The sequence below is a fragment of the Aspergillus candidus genome (assembly GCF_002847045.1).
Source record: "Aspergillus candidus strain CBS 102.13 unplaced genomic scaffold BDW47scaffold_11, whole genome shotgun sequence".
Classification (NCBI taxonomy): domain Eukaryota; kingdom Fungi; phylum Ascomycota; class Eurotiomycetes; order Eurotiales; family Aspergillaceae; genus Aspergillus; species Aspergillus candidus.
In genome coordinates this window covers 430,391-448,334 of record NW_020194016.1, presented here as the reverse complement: position 1 = coordinate 448,334, position 17,944 = coordinate 430,391, and the positions used below count along the sequence as shown (strand labels likewise).

Here is a 17,944-nt window from a genome sequence, read left to right as displayed (position 1 = left end):
CTCTGAGGCTTACCATAGTCATGAGATGACTGTTGTTCTTGGGCAATCTGTTGGTCCTCTTTTCACATGCTTGTGATACGCCCTAGCAGCAATGCAAGGTACGCCAATACACTAATCAGACAGTTGGAGGTTGCAACGCGAAAAACCTAATGGTACGCCCCGGGAACTTCGGCCAGAATAACTCCTTTGTAATGAGACTCAATGCGTGGTGTTTTGACAATTCCAGTGGTTGAAGTCAATTACTGGATTTCGACATAGGAACATCGCTCGATCTGCCTAAATACGCTGTCACCGAAAATGCGGTAGAGCTACGTGGTGTGATTCTGGTGTCTTGAGGTTGCCAGTAGCCTTATTAATTACGAAAGCTCGAGTGATATAACCGTGATCAACTTGAGTGCTACAATCCGCTGGCTTATCGTGGAACGCCCCGGCGCCAGAGCTCCCTCGGGCTGCTAAGAGCTGCGCTTTCGGCATTTTCTCTTGTTTCCTTGTTCATTGCCCAAACGATATCGTTGTATGCGTGCTGGAAATGGATTGGTTTCAGAATATATGGTCCTTCACCCGTAAAAACCACAGACTTGGGCGGTCAATGGCCGAGCGTTGAGAAGATGGAGGTTGTTGCCGAATGGGCGTGGACGCTCATGATGCCAACCGATGATTAGCTGACCAGTCTATGCAAAATGCTACTACATAGTAGACAGGCAGATGGGGTGGTAGTACTTTTAATTGAGCCTGTTTTGACGTGGAACTCACCCAGGTGCCGCGTCAGGCTGTTGCTGCAGATCGCGTGGAATTTCGCCCGAGCATGTTTCACACCTGGAAGTCCATAAAATTGCCAAAAGACGAACCGTTCCACAGTTTTGGAAGAGGTTAATGAGACTTGAAGAGCAAGATCCGGTACGCTCCATCCCATTGAGTGCTGAATGCACGAGATCCATAAACCATTCACTCGATGGCGGGAAAGTGACAGGTACGATCGGATGTGTGGTGGCCCAACTCGTATCGTTTATTGTTGTTAAATCGCCCCAAGCGCAAATAGTCGCTTTTAAAGTCGTGGTAAGCTGTCTTCTACAAGTTCACACTATGAATAGCCTAGACACTTCAGATGCCGTTTTTCCAGGGAGGCAGCATCGAACATGGATACAGGTGCATGCCCCTCATGGATCCTTCTACCGTTAAAATCCTTGTTTGTGGAGAAGCATCCTTTTTTCAACTCATAATTTCAACAAAGCAATATTATCCAAGCAACGTGTCCGGCCGCCCCGCCCAGTCATCAGTTGCATGTCCTGCCTCTCGATGGGGTGCTATTCGCGTTCCTATCCGAGTTGTTCTGCTACTTGACCTTCTGAAACAATTTCCTCGCCCACAATATCCAAGCTTCCCAGAACTCTGCGTTTTGACATGAGTGCAGCAAGTTGCAGTGGTGATTGCCCATGGTGTTGGATCTATACGTACATGAGTTACCAAACCTGTTCCAAGACCTACCGATTGGAACAACAGGCATGGCAGTCTTATGTGTATCCTTCGTCCTCCTTGATGCCATGCCTGGCGGAAGGCCCGGAAAGCGCGCATGACAATGTGACACAGGGCCTCTGCCCTCATATCTCATCTACTTCACCAGAAAAGATTATCACTCTAAGATATGTATATTCGGGCTATTCCGGCCCCAGCTCCATATCCTTTCAGCATATAGGCCTTATACCAGGCCCTATCCGCGGGTCTAAACTCAAACCGCTAGTGGTAGGGGGTATGTGCGCCCGAGAGACGGCCAGTCCTGTATCGGCTACAGGCCAATGGGCGGGAGCAGTCCAATGCGTTTTCTCTAGGCCTGATGTTACTCAAATGGTGGTGGAAATACAAAAAGACATTTTCTGAGGCACAAGGAACATTTTGCTGCATTGGGAATACAGTGCCCACTGTTTCCTGTATATTTGGCGTGAGGAATTCTATTATTTCTTATTATCCGTTCTCCCTCAGCGAATGTCAGATGAGCTCACTGACTTGCCAGAAACTGACAGCAGCTGCACTTCCAGTACACGACCTTGGCTGCCAACAAGACCAGGTACCCTGGTCCATCTACGAAATTTTCTGAAAGCTTGCATGGATCTTCCGAGCATTATCTCAATGTGGAAGGTATTGGCAGATTTCGTACACTTCACCCCGCAACTTGCAGTGCCATGCATACACCGCCAGACGCGGGTAACTCAAAACTCCTTCATTGAATACACGGAATATGACAGGCCACAGGTGACACCTAATACACAAAATAGACGGCCAGCCGCCAGCTCGGGTATCATTTACAGAACGGGGAATACAGATGTTAAGCCTTCCCACGTACAACTTGCCACGAGGACAAACAACGCGTGGGCCTTGACGGCCCACCAGATCGGGGTGTATGGAGAACGCATGGCACCTGGCCCTTGTGCGCGCCATGGCCGCTTCCATTGGTCAAAGGGAACTCTCCCCGGGTGGAACAGTGCCAAGGCGCTATATAAATAAATTCTGGGTCCAGTCAGCCAAGGAATAACGGAAGCTTTGGCGTTCGTATGTCGGGTTATCGGGCAGGTCAGGATCCCATTGACCGAGCATCCCGCCATGCTCTGCTGTAAGATGCTCTGTCGTTTCTGCCTGGTCAGTCTGTGGGAAAACGTGTGCTGTTTTTCCAGTGGTTTTAACAGGCGGAACAGAGACAAATCTACCCGCGACACCAACAAACGGCAACAGTGGGGCCTGGCGGGAATCCGTTCATTCGCCCGCCTGCCCGACGGACCCAGTCTTGGCATCTGGAGGAACGCTTGGCACCCCCGCTCTCATTGGATAAGCCCATAACTTACGAGAACCAAGCTCGCCTGCACTTCTAATTCGGTGACAACCATCATTGCACACGCATTGTTCCAGACTCTTCACTTGAGTTGGAAGATCCGTATTTAGCCCAGTTGCTCGGCGCCAAGGACGCGGGTTTCTTGGACAATGATCTGGCATCCTTACAGGATGGATCGCCGTCAGGTTTCACCACGGGCATGCGAAAGACCGGTCTACTCTCGGTTTTCCACGGTCAAAGGTCTCGTTTACAAGCTTAGTGTACTCAGGGGTTGTTGAGCTTAAAACCCCGCTTCGCCCCCAGCCCTGGTCCTTGACCTAGTTCTTGTCCTACCCATCCTGAATTTGCCAGAGAGTGAGCGAAAGTCGTATCGCAATCAAGGACAAAGCAGGTGCTGCTCAGCGTCTTCCATGCCAGTCGACAAACATACTCGGGGCCCCGACACGGGGCCGGGCACCAGCGCCCTCAGCAAGCCGGCTCACACTCTTCCCTACGATGTAGTGATCGAAGAACTCCACACCCGGCTCGACGAGGGCCTTACCCCCGACGAAGCCGCCCATCGTCTGCAGCAGTATGGACCCAACAAGCTGGAGGAAGGAGAGGGCGTGTCGGTGGTTAAGATCCTCGTCCGCCAGGTGGCCAACGCAATGATGCTAGTTAAGGGACCCACTATCTTCCATGATGATTTCATCTACTTTGCGAGAACTCAACGAATCTGATCCAATTCTTTCGGTCTAGGTGCTGATTCTGGCCATGGCGGTCAGTTTCGGAATCCAATCGTGGATTGAAGGCGGCGTGATCTGCGCTGTTATTGTCCTGAATATCGTCGTCGGATTCTTCCAGGAGTATGCAGCTGAGAAAACGATGGAGTCGCTTCATTCGTTGTCGTCGCCCACGGGAACTGTGTCTCGAGGGGGGCAGACGTTCTCAATTCCCTCGACGGATATTGTACCCGGTGATATGATTGAACTGAAAACGGGCGATACTGTCCCAGCTGATCTTCGGTTCGTCTTTCTGGCACACTCTTCGCTGGTTCCCCCCTGCTTTAGCTCGTTGTTGTCCATTTATTTACTAACATTCCATCTACAGCTTGGTCGAGGCAGTCAATTTCGAGACAGACGAGGCGCTTCTGACCGGCGAATCTCTGCCGGTCCAGAAGGAATGTGATTCCATTTTCAAGGAAGACACCGGCCCTGGCGACCGTCTCAACATCGCCTACAGTTCTTCCACTGTCACACGCGGCCGCGCGCGCGGCGTGGCTGTTGGAACAGGCATGTTTACCGAGATCGGTTCTATCGCCGCGGCGCTGCGGGCAAGCAACAGCAAGCGTCGCGCTGTCAAGCGTGGCCCCAACGGCGAAACCCGGAAGAGGTGGTATGTCCAAGCCTGGACCTTGACTGGCACCGATGCAGTCGGCCGCTTCCTCGGCGTGAACGTTGGGACCCCGCTACAAAGGAAGCTCTCCAAGTTAGCTATCCTTCTTTTCGGAGTTGCCGTCCTGTTCGCGATCATTTGCATGGCAGCGAATCTCTTCAGCAGCAATAATGAAGTGATTCTGTATGCGGTGGCAACCGGCCTGAGTATGATTCCGGCGTGCCTTGTTGTGGTTCTTACTATCACCATGGCCGTGGGAACCAAACGCATGGTCGAGCGAAATGTGATCGTTCGCAAGCTTGACTCGTTGGAAGCTCTCGGTGCAGTGACGGACATCTGTTCAGACAAGACAGGCACTTTGACCCAGGGTAAGATGGTGGTCAAGAAGGCTTGGATCCCCTCCCGCGGAACGTACTCGGTTGGTACCTCGAACGAGCCGTTCAACCCTACCGTTGGAGATGTCACCTTCACGGCGGTGTCACCAATGCAATTCGATGAGGAAAAGGAAGGCCCGGCCGTAGAGAATGCAGAGAGCCTGGTGGCTGGCAATCGCCAGCTCGAAGACTTCCTCGACGTCGCGTCCATGGCTAATCTCTCTCACGTCTACAAGTCCGACGAGGGTGAGTGGAACGCCCGAGGCGAGCCTACCGAAATTGCCATTGAAGTCTTCGCGTCCAGGTTCAACTGGAATCGCGACCGGTGGACCAAGGGCCAGGGGAGCAAAGGACAAGGCGCCGTGTGGCATCAGATGGCCGAGTTCCCCTTTGATTCAAGTGTCAAGAAGATGTCCGTGATTTTCAGCAAGATTACGCCGCAGGAAGAGCGTGCCATGATCTTTACCAAGGGTGCTGTTGAGCGCATCGTCGAAACCTGCACCTCGGTGATCTGGGACCAGGATTCGTCAACCCCGGTGCCCATGACCGACCACCATCGCGACCAAATCTTTCAAAACATGGAGGACCTCGCCAAGCTGGGCTTGCGCGTGTTGGCTCTGGCACATCGGCCGTACGATGCCCAGACGCGCCTGCTGGAAGGGTCTGACCTCAGCCGCGAGGAAGTAGAGAAGGATCTGTGCTTCCTGGGCCTGATCGGCTTGTACGACCCCCCGCGCCCGGAGACGGCCGGCTCAATCCAGGCCTGTTACCGTGCCGGAGTTGTTGTGCACATGGTCACCGGTGATCATCCTGGTACTGCCAAAGCCATCGCACAGCAAGTGGGAATCCTGCCGGCAGACTTCAGCGCGGTCGCGGCCGATGTCGCTGATGCGATGGTCATGACAGCCTCTCAATTCGACCGACTCTCTGACGACGAAGTTGACGCACTTCCCACCCTTCCGTTGGTCATCGCGCGCTGTGCACCGCAGACAAAAGTCCGTATGATCGACGCCTTGCACCGACGTGGACGCTTCGCGGCTATGACTGGGGATGGAGTGAACGACTCGCCGTCGCTTAAACACGCCGACGTGGGTATCGCTATGGGGCAAGCCGGCTCGGATGTGGCCAAGGACGCGTCTGATATTATCCTCACCGACGACAACTTCGCTTCGATTCTCAATGCCGTGGAGGAAGGCCGTCGTATCTTCGATAATATTCAGAAATTTGTGCTCCACCTTCTGGCCGAGAACATCGCGCAGGCTTGCACCCTACTTATCGGGCTCGCGTTCAAGGATGCCGATAATCAGTCGGTCTTCCCCCTGGCGCCTGTTGAAATCCTCTGGATCATCATGATCACCTCGGGCATGCCCGATATGGGACTCGGGATGGAGGTCGCGGCGCCCGACATTATGAGCCGCCCTCCGCAGAGTAAGCAAGGGATCTTTACCTGGGAAGTAGTCATTGATATTCTCGTGTACGGGCTCTGGACCGCGGCGCTCTGTCTGACCGCATTCGCCATCCGCATGTGGGGGTTCGGCGACGGCAATCTCGCTCGCGGCTGCAACCAAGGCTGGTCGCCTCAGATCCAAGACTGCGAGCTGGTGTTCCGGGCGCGTGCGACCACCTTCGTGTGTCTGACCTGGTTCGCACTTTTCCTAGCCTGGGAAATGGTCGACATGCGACGGTCGTTCTTCCGCATGCAACCCAAGTCGAAGCGCTACTTCACCCAGTGGATGGTCGACGTGTGGCGGAACAAATTCCTGTTCTGGTCCATCATGGCCGGGTGGGTGACCATCTTCCCGATCCTGTATATCCCCGTGCTCAGCGACGTGGTCTTCAAGCACAAGGGCATCACGTGGGAATGGGGCATCGTGGCCGTTGAAGCCGTGCTATTCTTCATGGGTGTTGAGACGTGGAAATGGGCGAAACGCGTCTTCTTCCGTCGCAGGGCCCGCAAGCATCCAATGTTGACCTCGTCGGAGACTGCCCCGGAACGGCCCTAACGAATGCTTTCCCTGGTCCGACTCCATTTGGGGCCAGGGGGTAACCAACTCGCTACTTGGATCTGGCGGACGCGGTATTGGACTTGACTATTGGATATCGGACTCATATATATGCTTGGTGGAGGAGTGGAAGGGAGCTGCGCTGTTGTTTTGGAGTCGTTCTGCTGATTTGAACTGGACTTTTGTCCACCCACCCAGAATGTGCGAATCTAGGATTAGTAGTAGGTATAGTTGCAATTCCATTCTTTGTAAAAATCCGAAGATTTCTCCGCATTGTTAAAAGTAAACTTTGAATCGACCTTATCGACATTAAGGTTAAGACTCGGTGACGTCACGACAATCACCACCAATACAACTTTCTCCGGCCTCATCAGTACTCACAGTCACAAAACCACGCATTCATCCACAGGGATGATAAAACGGCCATGCCACCATCCCCAGACGAACCCCCTCGGGGGCCTTTATTGCGCGCGCTGTGGCACTTCTCCCCGCAGTGGTTCCTCGTACCGCAAGGAACCGGCGTGCTGGCCATCGTGCTTCACCAGCTGCACTACCAATTCCCCGGGCTGCGCATCATCGCTAAGATCGTCTGGATCTACAGCATCGCATTCCTGGGCATCGCGCTGATCCTCTACCTCCTCCGTTGCATTCTCTACCCGCGCCATGTCGGGCGCGAGGTGCGCAACAACGTTCTCGAAACCTCCTGCCTCTCCAGCATCTCAGTCACCCTGACCTCCATAATCGAGATGGTCGCCATACAATACAGCCACTCCGCCAGCCTCGTCGCCTACGTTCTCTGGTGGGTGAGCACGGCCCTCGCAATTATCTTCCTGCTCGCGACCCCCTACATCCAATTAAAGCTACAGCCCCCGGGGCTGGCCCACATCCCACCCGCCATCCTCCTCCCCGTAATCGCAGCGCTCACCTCGGCCGCCGGCGCGGGCGGCATCTGCATGGCGGCATCGAAACACCTCAGCCACCGACTCTGCGTCCCGGCCGTCGTGGTCTCGTTCTTCGAAATCGGCGTCGGCATGCCCCTCGCAGTCGCCTTCACGGCCGTCGTCCTCCTCGAGCACTTCAAGCGCAAGTCGGCGCCTGACAAAGTCTACCAGGACCTGATCATCTGCGGACCGTTCGCACAGGGCGGGTTCGCGTTGATGGCACTGGGGGAGGTGGTGCTGAATGGGTCGTTCGCGGACTACGACCGGGGCATGTTCCTGAGCAGTAAGGCGGCGACACCGGTGGGCTATTTCAGCGTGTTTGCGGGCGTGCTGTCCTGGGGGTTTGGCACGTTTTGGTGGCTGTTTGGGTTGATAAGTGTGGTGCATACGCTTGTTGCGCAGGAGGGTGGGATTAAAAAGACGAAATTTACTATGACTGTTTGGTCGGTGGTTTTTCCTTGGGTTTGTCTACCTTCTCTTTCTTATTTTCCCATTTCTATTCTTTATCTTCCTTCATGATCAATTCTAATGATATAGGGTGTATATGCAAACTCGGCCATTGAGCTGGGCAAACTCATGGAGTCCCCAGCGTTCTATGTGTGGTCTACAGTGCTGGTGATCCTCATGGTGGTGATTACTATTATTGTCACTCTGCTTACCATCAAAGGACTGATCACTGGAAAGGTGGTGGGTCTGGACCATGGATGGCGGACTACGCCGTTGGATATGAATGGGGATGCAAACCGGTATAAGGAGGCTTGATTGTATACTATAGCATGTTTGTACAGTGCATGTAGAATAGAGTCACTTGTTTGACGCCTGTGCCATATACGGTCTTATGATTGCTTCATTCATGGTGTTCATTCATGGTTGTTTGTTCAGCTGTCTTCATTACTTATCTCCTAATATTTATACCCCTACCTCTCCCCCTCCTCTTCTACCTCCTTCTCATCTATCTGTCTACATCTCAAATATACACAGTAAATCTATATGCCATATATAGTTTACCGGATTCGTCGGCTATCGAATGTGATGAAGATGAGATGGTAAAGATCGTTGAATTCTATGAGAGAAAGCGATGATGATCTCGCTTATATCTAAGCTATGTCACGTTAATCTACAAACGAACGATCCTTTCAACAGAACGTATATGAAGTTTCTCCCGAAATCATCTACACAGGCCGTGAAGGGCTCGCACCATTGACGGCTTTCAAGGATGCGAATTAAGGATTATCATCTTCGACCTGACTATCACTCACCACTCTCATTTTATTGCCAACAGCCACCGGCTCAACGTTGCATTGAGTCGTGGTCGAGCGGGTCTTTATATCCTAGATCATTGGGTGCATTTGGACAGGCCCCAAAAGGGTCGGCGTAGAGTTGCATATCCTGCAATCAAAGCGCTACCAGGGTCCGCCTGCGACGTCAACCTGAGGATGAACATATCAGAGTACCTACAGTCCGCTATTGAACATGCCTAGACGACATCTTTTACATCCGCGCTAGACGCCACTATCATTATGGATGATAACTCTACCATGGTTGACAGCGGCGCTACTAGCTCTACCGAGTGGACGGCGGATAGTGGTGCTACTATTGCTAATACTGCGTCGGAGCATGCTTACGAAGTTGATCAGAAGACATGGTATTGAGGATCTTATAATAAAAGCCATTTACCACACTTGAAGCCCTTTTCGGCCATCTAGGAGCCCAAGCTCGATCATATTATACCAATCATTCAGATCAGCGGTATACACATCCTTTCGCAGACAGATTTAGGGCAAGGAAACACCCTTCTTCTGTCATCCTATTTTCTACGATTTGCATCTATTCACGGTGCTTCCTCTGTCTGTCTCAGCAAAGGGATCTTGTCATTTCTGTACAGCATATATTGACAGCCACTGCATCAAATCATCCAATCGATATTTCGTCGGACTCGATATGACTGATATCCCAACGGATATGACTCTGATCATAAGGCGCGTTCGTTCTGCTCTTCATTCCCTTTAAGCTGCAGGCGATGGACGTCGCACTCCTGGGTTGCAGTAGCATACTTACTCAACATGGGCAGTTCGCTCGTGTTTATACAAACCATAGCGAACAATTCTCGCTCATGGAAATCTCATAACTCCAACTGGGCGTTGATCAGTGATAGAAAAGATTCGCTTCTGCGAGACTTGGGCTTTAATAAGGGAGAGAAGAACACGTTACGCGAAACGGCGAAAGGACGATATTCTCACAAACTAATAGTTCAACTCCGGACACAATTGCAATAGTCAAACAACGCTTGAAAAGGCAGACTTCTAAGTGATATGTTGGGATATCAGCCATATCAAGTCTGATCAAAATGACAATCCACATCTTGGTGCAGTGGCTGTCAGGTTATGAGGCCGGCGGCTCAAGGTCGATTTCATCAAAACGATAACGACTTATCCCAAAATATCAGAAGACTGGGAAGATTCTCAGCGGGACCTACAGACCTAGCCACAGACAACCCAAATGTGATTAATCTTTCATCGAATATGGCACTGATGTGATGTGTGGCCGATGGACATTCGTACTGCGTTTGCCCAGGCGTCATGGTTTGGTTTTATCAATGGACATCCCTCCAGTGCTATCGGTATGGCACTCATGGAGAACCCTCCAGGAACCCTATTACCATTCTCGTGACAGTCTCATATAAGGACCAAAGTTCAAGCCTTGGGTGTGTTGGGACATCAGATGAAGCCTGATCAAAACCCATGTTCGTGCCCCTCGTGTCCGCCTCCATTCGGAGGTCCCGGTTGCTGTCAGTCTCCGTCATCTAGTAGATGACAATGCCCCTCAGCCCCGTCACCATTGGGCAAGTGCAGCGTCTGTACGCGGACCTATCCCACATGCCCGCTGTTAGGGGCCGCGAGCAGGCCAGGCTTACAAATTTACAATTTTCCATGTCTTCAAGAATATCATCAAAACCTCCATTATTTGTCGGTGATATCAGTTGGTCAGCATTTTGGTGTAGCGGCTGAGATTATTTTATATCGGGATTATCCCATATTCATCATCTTTGTATCATTGAAATCATGGTTTAGTCAAATTATTAACATATTATCGTCTTTCACTGCGTTCCTCCACAATATAACTACAGCCCCGACAGCGCTACACCTTACGACATTGCATAAAAGCAGATATGATACGTCCTTCACGAGGTTGACACCTCTCAGCGGAAAGAAGATCAGATAGACCAGTCACAACATAGCTAGGTGGCTCGCCTGAGAGTGGCAAGAATCTCCCGTCTTGTACTCCGTACGCTTCATCAAATTCTCATATTGTCCACCCATCCTACTCTTGCCCTTTTGTTCTGTGTCTGTTGTCTTGGTAGTTTTAGCCCTCCTGATGGATCTGACACCATCGAGCTGCCACTGTCTATGTACCTATCTGTCCGAATGGATTCACTCTCTCGGAAATCATAGACAGGACTTCTCAATCTTTCTCATTCTCCATGATCTTGCTTCCATCTATTTACCCTCTGAAATTCTTTGCTTCTTATTTGATGTGTAATGGTCAATGGGACAAGGTAATGACGCAAGGCTTGATAGAGTAATAATCCACGGTAGATAATTCTATAAGAATAGAAGTTATACGTATCTAATCATGAACCAAACGCCTCATCCAGACCAACTTATGACAACCTCCCAATTGTGTATCATCCAAACATATGATGGATTCATTAATCCTCAATACAAACATTCCGGAATCGCACTCGGCTCGAACCCATGCGCCAACCACAGATAATTCACTTCCGACCCCATCAGCCCGGCGACATCCCCGGCCAACGTGCCTATCCCCGGAAAGTCTACATCTTGGGGGAATTCTAGTGGGGTCGGAGGGGCGGTCCCGTTCGGAACGGACGATGCTGTCCATTGGAAGTTGCTGTTTTATAACATTAGCAGGAAGATACGTACAGAGAGAGGGTGAAAAGGGAGAGATAAAACATACTCTAACCACGGAAATGAATCCACCAGCGACTGACTGGTATCCACGACCGGATCAGCAGCCTGAACAGCCTGCTTGGCGATCTTCATCAGATCCAAACTCATTGCCTTTCCTGTCGTGTATCCAGCGTGTTCGACTTCATCAAGACACTGGATGCCGCGGTCGACGACGGCGAAGGTCTGGCGGGTGCGCTCGTGGTCGGTACCTGAGCTCAGGACATCGTACAGAAGTGTCACGCACGCGGAGACCAGGGAGCAAACGAGCGCGCTGTCATACCGCGCGTCGGGAAAGCGGCGGAAGTAGACGTCGTGAGCGAGGTTGATGAGATGGCGGGCGGCGGAGGTGGACTCGTCGATGCACGACTGCAGGCTGAGGCCGCAGGGGGCCTGATGTTGGGCTTCGGCGGTGGAGCGAAAGAAGGTGGTGAGGACAAGGGCGGGTCGGAACAGCAGCATGCGGATGACGTAGTAGCTGAAGCCGAGGCTGATGCGCTGGACTTCCTGCCAGTCTTCGCCGATGGGGGTGGTGTCGTCGAAGAAGTGGAGGTAGCAGGGGAGGGAGCGGTTGGTGGCTTTGAGGGCGGTGTCGCATTCGAGACACAGATTGTTGACTTTGGCTAGGTCGGCGACGCTCTGGATGCTGGCTGGGGAGTAGACTTCGATCGAGATGCGGTCTGCTAGCTTTGCGAGGTCGATCATGGATCGGATGAAAGCGCACTCGACTGAGGGCTGGTGGTAGGGGTCGTCTTTGTTGAGGAGGAAGTCGTCTGGGTAGACGGAGTCGATCTGTCGGTCAGAGAATGCAGAGGGTCGCCCCATGACTACGGACGAGATGCGTTCGAAGACGAACGTCGTCCAGAAGGTCAGCCGCAGTCGATGTGCGTTGTGGTCGCGTCCGTCGGTGACTTGAGACCGGTGCAAGCCCAGCACCATGGCTGTGCGCGTGGCATGGCCGAGGTAGAGGTATGCATCGTTCTGTCTCATGAGTTGCAGCGAATACATAGCCTGCGATGTTAGCCAGAATGCAGAGAGACAGGGCAGCAGCCATACCTTGAGTAGCATCAAATGCATGCCCTTGATACTCGGCTCCTGGAGAAAGATAGGTCCCTCGGACGCTCTGCTGGCGAAGTACTCGCCCCACCCATCCACCTGAGCCTCGGGCTGCCTCCCCTTCAGATTGACCAAGCGCGCGCCGATCGCCAGAACCATGAAGAGGATCTCCTGGTTCTTGGCCACACGGCCCAGCACAGGCGCCTCCCACATCTGGTTCCACTCGTCCACAATCTCAGAGTGCACGAGAACCGACATCTGCGGATGCATGATCTTGAAGTACGCCTCAATAAACATATCTCCCAGGGAGCGGGGGATAAACGCCTGGGACGGGCGCTGGCCGCCCCGCAGGTCCCCGTCGGACCCGGGCATGAACATGAACCGGTCCATGCCCCATTTCTGCAGTCCGTCCGGAACAGAGCAGCTGCGACGAGCTAGCAGCGATTCGCCGCCAGACGACTGTTTGATCCGCTGGTACACGCGCTGGAGGAAGCAGTACCCAGACGATGGTCCTGTGCAAGTTAGTATGGTGCAATCTCTAGCCATCCTCTTCCTTCTTGGAGGTCAGGGGCTACCGTAGAACTGGAAATTGCCCGTCTCGGGATTCGCAACGCCAATACCGGCTCTCAGCTCCTGCTGTCGCTTATAGTGTTCTGGATCGTCTAGACATGCGGACACCGAATCCTGCGGCGTGATGGGGGACTCCACGGTAGCCGGTAGCAAAGCGGCAGGAAGCCTCGGGGGAAGACCCCTCTCCTTAGCTACACGGGTCCGTCTCTTGCGGATCTGGCCAGTGCGATAGGTGCAGCGGTCTGGATGGCGGGCACAGCCACTGCATGGATGTTCGCCGTTGCACTTGATCTTTCGCGAACGGCAGAGTTCGCAGGCTCGGGGGACGCGGTCCCGGGGTGGAGGGGACATGGTCTGACAATGGTGTAGAGCCTGTAACTATTTTCATGAACAATCTCGAGTTGTCGCTTGCGAAATGGCAAGTCAAATTAGAGCTGCAACATGGGTGTTTTCTAATCAGGAAGCCTGCAGGCTGCGCAGCACTGATTGGCCCGATCCAGTCCTAGGCTGTTCAGTTCGATCTGCGATACAAACAGAAACTATTCCATGCTTTTATGGACAGGAAGAAACTTATCCACCGGTATCTTAATCCGAGTCAGAGAAAGACTGAGGATTGGGAAGTAGGTATGTATGATGAATGGAAGAGTATCGAAATCACCATCAGTGAGATTGATGACTAACGCTGTCGGGGGCAGTAAATTACAGAAATACAGCTCAAAAGACAGGGAGGCGAGGGTGTATGGACTGTATGTAAATACATCAGCAGTTCAATTTGTCAGCGCCATTCCCATTTGGGAATAACCCTATATGGCCGCGCTTGTGGCTTATATGCATCATTTCATCTGATACTCGCGTCAGCCCAACGCCTGCTTCCAGGATGCAACAGCTGGATTTACGCTTCTGATGGTTGAGTCCAGGTTTCACGGTACTAAGAAGGCTATCCAACCATTGGTAGATCTGATCGAGCAGTACCATGATTTCGACGGCCCTCGACTACCAAGACTGACCTCTTCAGTGTGATAGGCGCTCAAACATAGTACATCAGATGCGCACTGGTATATGCAACAGTAGGTGTCAGATTGTTCGCTGGTCAAGGTCTGTTCTGTCTCCATGGATAGGCGTCGTGTGCAGTAATGAGCATGGCCGCTGCCACCGATAGATCGAATAGGGGCCATATGATTAATTAGACTAGGCAGAGGTCTCGACAGATTGACGCGGGAATACCGGTCTAGTTCTGCCAATGGCATCTCAGTTTTGCATGGGTAGATACAGATCAGTCCGGCTGCTAGTAGCATTTATGTTGTCTTAAATGATGGTTTTTGTAGAAGGTAGGCGGTGTTGTAGCTGTTCGTATAGTGGAGGCATCAATCCCAGCCGATATATGCTATCACCGAGACCCTCTGCCATGTTTGGTCATACCACCACGAGGTTGTCGACACATAGCCATCTAAAAAGGAATCGTCAGCAAATAAACCATCATATTACACATGTTGATTAAAGCAGTCATTGAATCAAGGTGGGTGGCAGATCTGGGGTAATTGTCTAATTTAAACAGGTGGATTAGGTGGGCCAGATATATATCCTATTCTACGATGGCACTAACAGATGGGGTATACACCACGCCACTGGATCGAGACATCAATCATGATACTCCATAGAAGAGTACTTCTCGGTTTACTCCAAGTTTAACATTCATCCTCTATCCTGTTCATCACCAACCAGTCTACAAAACATACACCAAGTGTACTCAACCAACAAGGCAAGTCAAGCGACGCTAACCCAGCCAGGAAAGCCACCGCCTCAGGCCACCGCGCACACCGCCGGTCGATCTCAGCCTCAGGCAAGCAGAAGCTCACGCACCCCTGCATGAGCAGCAGTTCCAGCCGAGCTGCATGCATCAGCATGATATATACGACCTGAAGTACATAATATCTGCTGTGCCACAGGCATAGCAGATCTATAGCAATCTGCAAGAGACCTCTCAGTTCGACTATATCTTACGGGATTCCCAAACAAGGATAATCCCAATCAGGCCAACGGACAAGATCGGAAAAAATCGGCCAGCTGGCAGGAGCTGACCTCGGCGAGTCACTTTCTTATCCCTGCAAACGGCGCCAAGCCAACCAGACCGGTTGCGGCGAGGATCCTTCGGGCGTTCGTCGGTTGCGTAATGGCTATCTAGCTGTCGCCCAACAAACAGAGAGCTCTCGAGCTCTCCAGCTCAAGCTCGAGCTATGGAGGATCGTGCAGTGGTCAACTGCAGGTCTTGGATGGACTACTCTAGAGTCTAGGGTCTACGGGGATACGGAAGATAAATACATTTGGGGAAGTTTTTAAAAAGGGAAAGAAAAAAATAAAAAAACAAAATAGGGAGGATGGAGACGGATGGGTCTCCCATTCCTGAGTCGGACTGGCGGTGATCCGCTGCTGAGACAGGAACGAGATGAGGACGAAACACGGTGGAACGGAGCCCCTTCTTATCACCCTCGAATGTATCCGTACGGAGGACGGAGGACCCGTCCATCGGACTGTCCAAAGAGATGATTGAAGGATTTGGTCCAAGGGAGAACTCAGAATGGACAGGTCAGCTCCAACAGCTCTGTTGGGATGTTTGTTGTTGGTGTTCCATCCAAGAAAAAGGGGGACAAACAAGCAGGGATAGAGGAAAATTCGGTGGCTGATCTTATTATTTATTATTATTATTCTAATCTATTATTATTATTATTCTGGTCGAATTAGGAGGAAAAGTCAAATAAAAATGATAGGTGCCGCGTTGAGGAATGGTGAAAGAATTAGTGGGAAAAACTTTTTCGGGTCAGCCGGGCATTCCAGGGCCACTCTTTTTCATCTCCCCCTTCTCCCTTTGATGTTGATTTTTTTTGACCGTTTCATCTGTTTATATTGTTATTTTTTTGCAATTGAATTGAATATAAATAAGTATATATAGTAGTGAAGACAGAGGACGAGATGAGGATGGTTGAGAAGATTCCGACTTCCCTCCAGCCGAGCATCTCGGGTCCAAAGCAGACGACGGTGGAGCCGCATACCGGATTCGGCCCGGTGGATTTGAAGGGTTTGGAGTCCGAGAAGGAAACGGGAGGTGATTGGCGGAGATCCGGGTCTAAGTGGGTCTGGAACCATTTTATCGGACCCATCGGGATCCACTACAATTCTGTTTCTCAATTTCCTCCCTGTTCTTTTCTTCCTGTTGCTCCCTTTTCTCACCGGGATTTGTGATGGGAGATGGTTTTGGAGATTGATTCTGACCATTGCAAAAGATCATTGTAGAGGAATTGAGTGGGAGTCTGCTCAAGATGGGAGAATGGCCTGGTGTCCACAGGTCCGTGGGAATCCAGTATGGAGACAGGAATGAGTTGGAGGGACAACCGGAATGGAGTGGAAGTCGTACTGCTCAAATCATTGCGCACCAGAACCCCACTGCAAGCTCATCATTGGTCGTACCAGAACCAGCCCCATCCCGAGTGAACCCGAGGAACAGAACCAGTTGCGCAAGTTGACGGATGGCCGGGAGACCGCCAATTCCCAGACCTCCCATCTCTGGACAAACCAGACAGGAAAAAACTAGGGCTAGCCACTAGGACCAATGGGGAGCGATTTGTGTGTGGGAAAGTGTGAAATTTTAGCGGGAAAGTATTTATGTCCTCCGAGGTCTCTGTTGTCTTTTCTCCAGCTTTTTTCTCCCTCCTTCTCCCTCCTTTTTCCTCTTTCTTCCATCCATCTCTCTCTCTCTCTTCCTCCCACACCACAAACTCTTCACATCCTTCACAATGGCCGCTCCCCGTGTCTTCGCCTCTCGTCTGGCCACCACCATGGCCGCGACCTCCAAGGTTGCCCGCCCTGCTGGCCGCATCCAGATGGCCGCCCCTAAGCGCACCTTCACCACCCAGCGCAAGGCCCCCATCACCACCACCTTCCAGACCGCCAAGCGCACCCAGTCTCCCAGCCTGATCCAGGCCAACGCCCGCCAGGTCTTCGCCAACGCCTCGGCCCGCCGCAACTACTCCTCCGAGATCGCCAACGCCATGGTCCAGGTCTCCCAGAACATGGGTATGGGTTCCGCCGCCATCGGTCTCGGTGGTGCCGGTATCGGTATCGGTCTCGTCTTCGGTGCCCTCCTCCTGGGTGTGTCCCGCAACCCCGCCCTCCGTGGCCAGCTGTTCTCCTACGCCATTCTGGGTTTCGCCTTCGTTGAGGCCATCGGTCTGTTCGACCTGATGGTTGCCATGATGTGCAAGTACGTTTAAATCAAGAACAAACGAATTCTGAGACCGACATATTCTCTACCTTTTTCTCTTGTGATATGACCGGTTGAGACTGGAGAACGATCTACCGGAGGAAAAGAGAGGGAACGAAGGGATGAAACTCCAATGAGGAACAAAAAATTCATAAAAAAAAAAGTACACCAATTCCAGCGGACGGTTGACGGATTCAAAACCTCATCAATCGTCTTGTTGGTCCAGCTAGGAAAGGAGCTAATCTGGATGGGTGGTCTTTTTATATATCATGTACTACAATCTTCCCGCATCTCTCTACCAATACATTGTACATATAGAGTTTAAAATGGCCACTAAACCGATTCCTAGCCTGATATTCCTCTGTACTGTGAATTGAATCTCCCTGACGGCGGATGGCCACCGCTACACCCCAAGGCCCTTGAAAGGACAGAAAGGCCAGCTGTTCGGAGCGGAAGGAATGTCCAGTTGGCGTTAGTTGTGTGGATCCGGATCGATCGAGGACGTCACCATTATTATTATACTTAATATTTTAATTATAATCCAAGAATCACAAGTATCATAAGATCATATATTAACCTTCC

General features: G+C 51.7%; 5 protein-coding genes across 5 annotated transcripts; 3 read left to right on the top strand and 2 right to left on the bottom strand.

The window, feature by feature from the left end:
* Nucleotides 1-3,395: 3,395 nt before the first annotated feature.
* On the top strand, nt 3,396-6,824 carry BDW47DRAFT_102622 (potassium/sodium eff). The gene is made up of 3 exons (XM_024811904.1): nt 3,396-3,477; nt 3,560-3,825; nt 3,911-6,824. The coding sequence occupies exons 1-3, from the start codon at nt 3,469-3,471 to the stop codon at nt 6,570-6,572; spliced, it is 2,937 nt and encodes a 978-aa protein (XP_024673895.1). The 5' UTR covers nt 3,396-3,468; the 3' UTR covers nt 6,573-6,824.
* A 142-nt stretch (nt 6,825-6,966) lies between these two features.
* BDW47DRAFT_102620 (putative malic acid transport protein) lies at nt 6,967-8,322 on the top strand. The gene is made up of 2 exons (XM_024811903.1): nt 6,967-7,975; nt 8,051-8,322. Exons 1-2 carry the CDS (start codon nt 6,998-7,000, stop codon nt 8,273-8,275), a joined length of 1,203 nt encoding a protein of 400 aa, XP_024673894.1. The 5' UTR covers nt 6,967-6,997; the 3' UTR covers nt 8,276-8,322.
* A 2,777-nt stretch (nt 8,323-11,099) lies between these two features.
* BDW47DRAFT_102618 (transcription factor domain-containing protein) lies at nt 11,100-13,897 on the bottom strand. The gene is made up of 4 exons (XM_024811902.1): nt 13,113-13,897; nt 12,538-13,049; nt 11,492-12,492; nt 11,100-11,425 (listed from the first exon to the last, which is right to left on the bottom strand). The coding sequence occupies exons 1-4, from the start codon at nt 13,456-13,458 to the stop codon at nt 11,230-11,232; spliced, it is 2,055 nt and encodes a 684-aa protein (XP_024673893.1). The 5' UTR covers nt 13,459-13,897; the 3' UTR covers nt 11,100-11,229.
* A 1,356-nt stretch (nt 13,898-15,253) lies between these two features.
* BDW47DRAFT_102616 (uncharacterized protein) lies at nt 15,254-15,687 on the bottom strand. Its single transcript, XM_024811901.1, has one exon. It carries the CDS (start codon nt 15,629-15,631, stop codon nt 15,395-15,397), a length of 237 nt encoding a protein of 78 aa, XP_024673892.1. The 5' UTR covers nt 15,632-15,687; the 3' UTR covers nt 15,254-15,394.
* A 670-nt stretch (nt 15,688-16,357) lies between these two features.
* BDW47DRAFT_102615 (ATP synthase subunit C family protein) lies at nt 16,358-17,922 on the top strand. Its single transcript, XM_024811900.1, has one exon. The coding sequence runs from the start codon at nt 16,896-16,898 to the stop codon at nt 17,370-17,372; it is 477 nt and encodes a 158-aa protein (XP_024673891.1). The 5' UTR covers nt 16,358-16,895; the 3' UTR covers nt 17,373-17,922.
* The last annotated feature ends 22 nt before the right edge of the window (nt 17,923-17,944 follow it).

Bases quoted from the DNA above. Each gene is read 5' to 3' on its own strand.
- BDW47DRAFT_102622 (XM_024811904.1), top strand. The intron at 3,826-3,910 runs GTTCGTCTTTCT...TTCCATCTACAG, and splicing joins ACTGTCCCAGCTGATCTTCG to CTTGGTCGAGGCAGTCAATT.
- BDW47DRAFT_102620 (XM_024811903.1), top strand. From the start codon at position 6,998: ATGCCACCATCCCCAGACGAACCCCCTCGGGGGCCTTTATTGCGCGCG. The intron at 7,976-8,050 runs GTTTGTCTACCT...CTAATGATATAG, and splicing joins GGTCGGTGGTTTTTCCTTGG to GGTGTATATGCAAACTCGGC.
- BDW47DRAFT_102618 (XM_024811902.1), bottom strand. From the start codon at position 13,458: ATGTCCCCTCCACCCCGGGACCGCGTCCCCCGAGCCTGCGAACTCTGC. The intron at 13,050-13,112 runs GTAGCCCCTGAC...TAACTTGCACAG, and splicing joins GGGCAATTTCCAGTTCTACG to GACCATCGTCTGGGTACTGC. The intron at 12,493-12,537 runs GTATGGCTGCTG...CTAACATCGCAG, and splicing joins TGCATTTGATGCTACTCAAG to GCTATGTATTCGCTGCAACT.
- BDW47DRAFT_102616 (XM_024811901.1), bottom strand. From the start codon at position 15,631: ATGGACGGGTCCTCCGTCCTCCGTACGGATACATTCGAGGGTGATAAG.
- BDW47DRAFT_102615 (XM_024811900.1), top strand. From the start codon at position 16,896: ATGGCCGCTCCCCGTGTCTTCGCCTCTCGTCTGGCCACCACCATGGCC.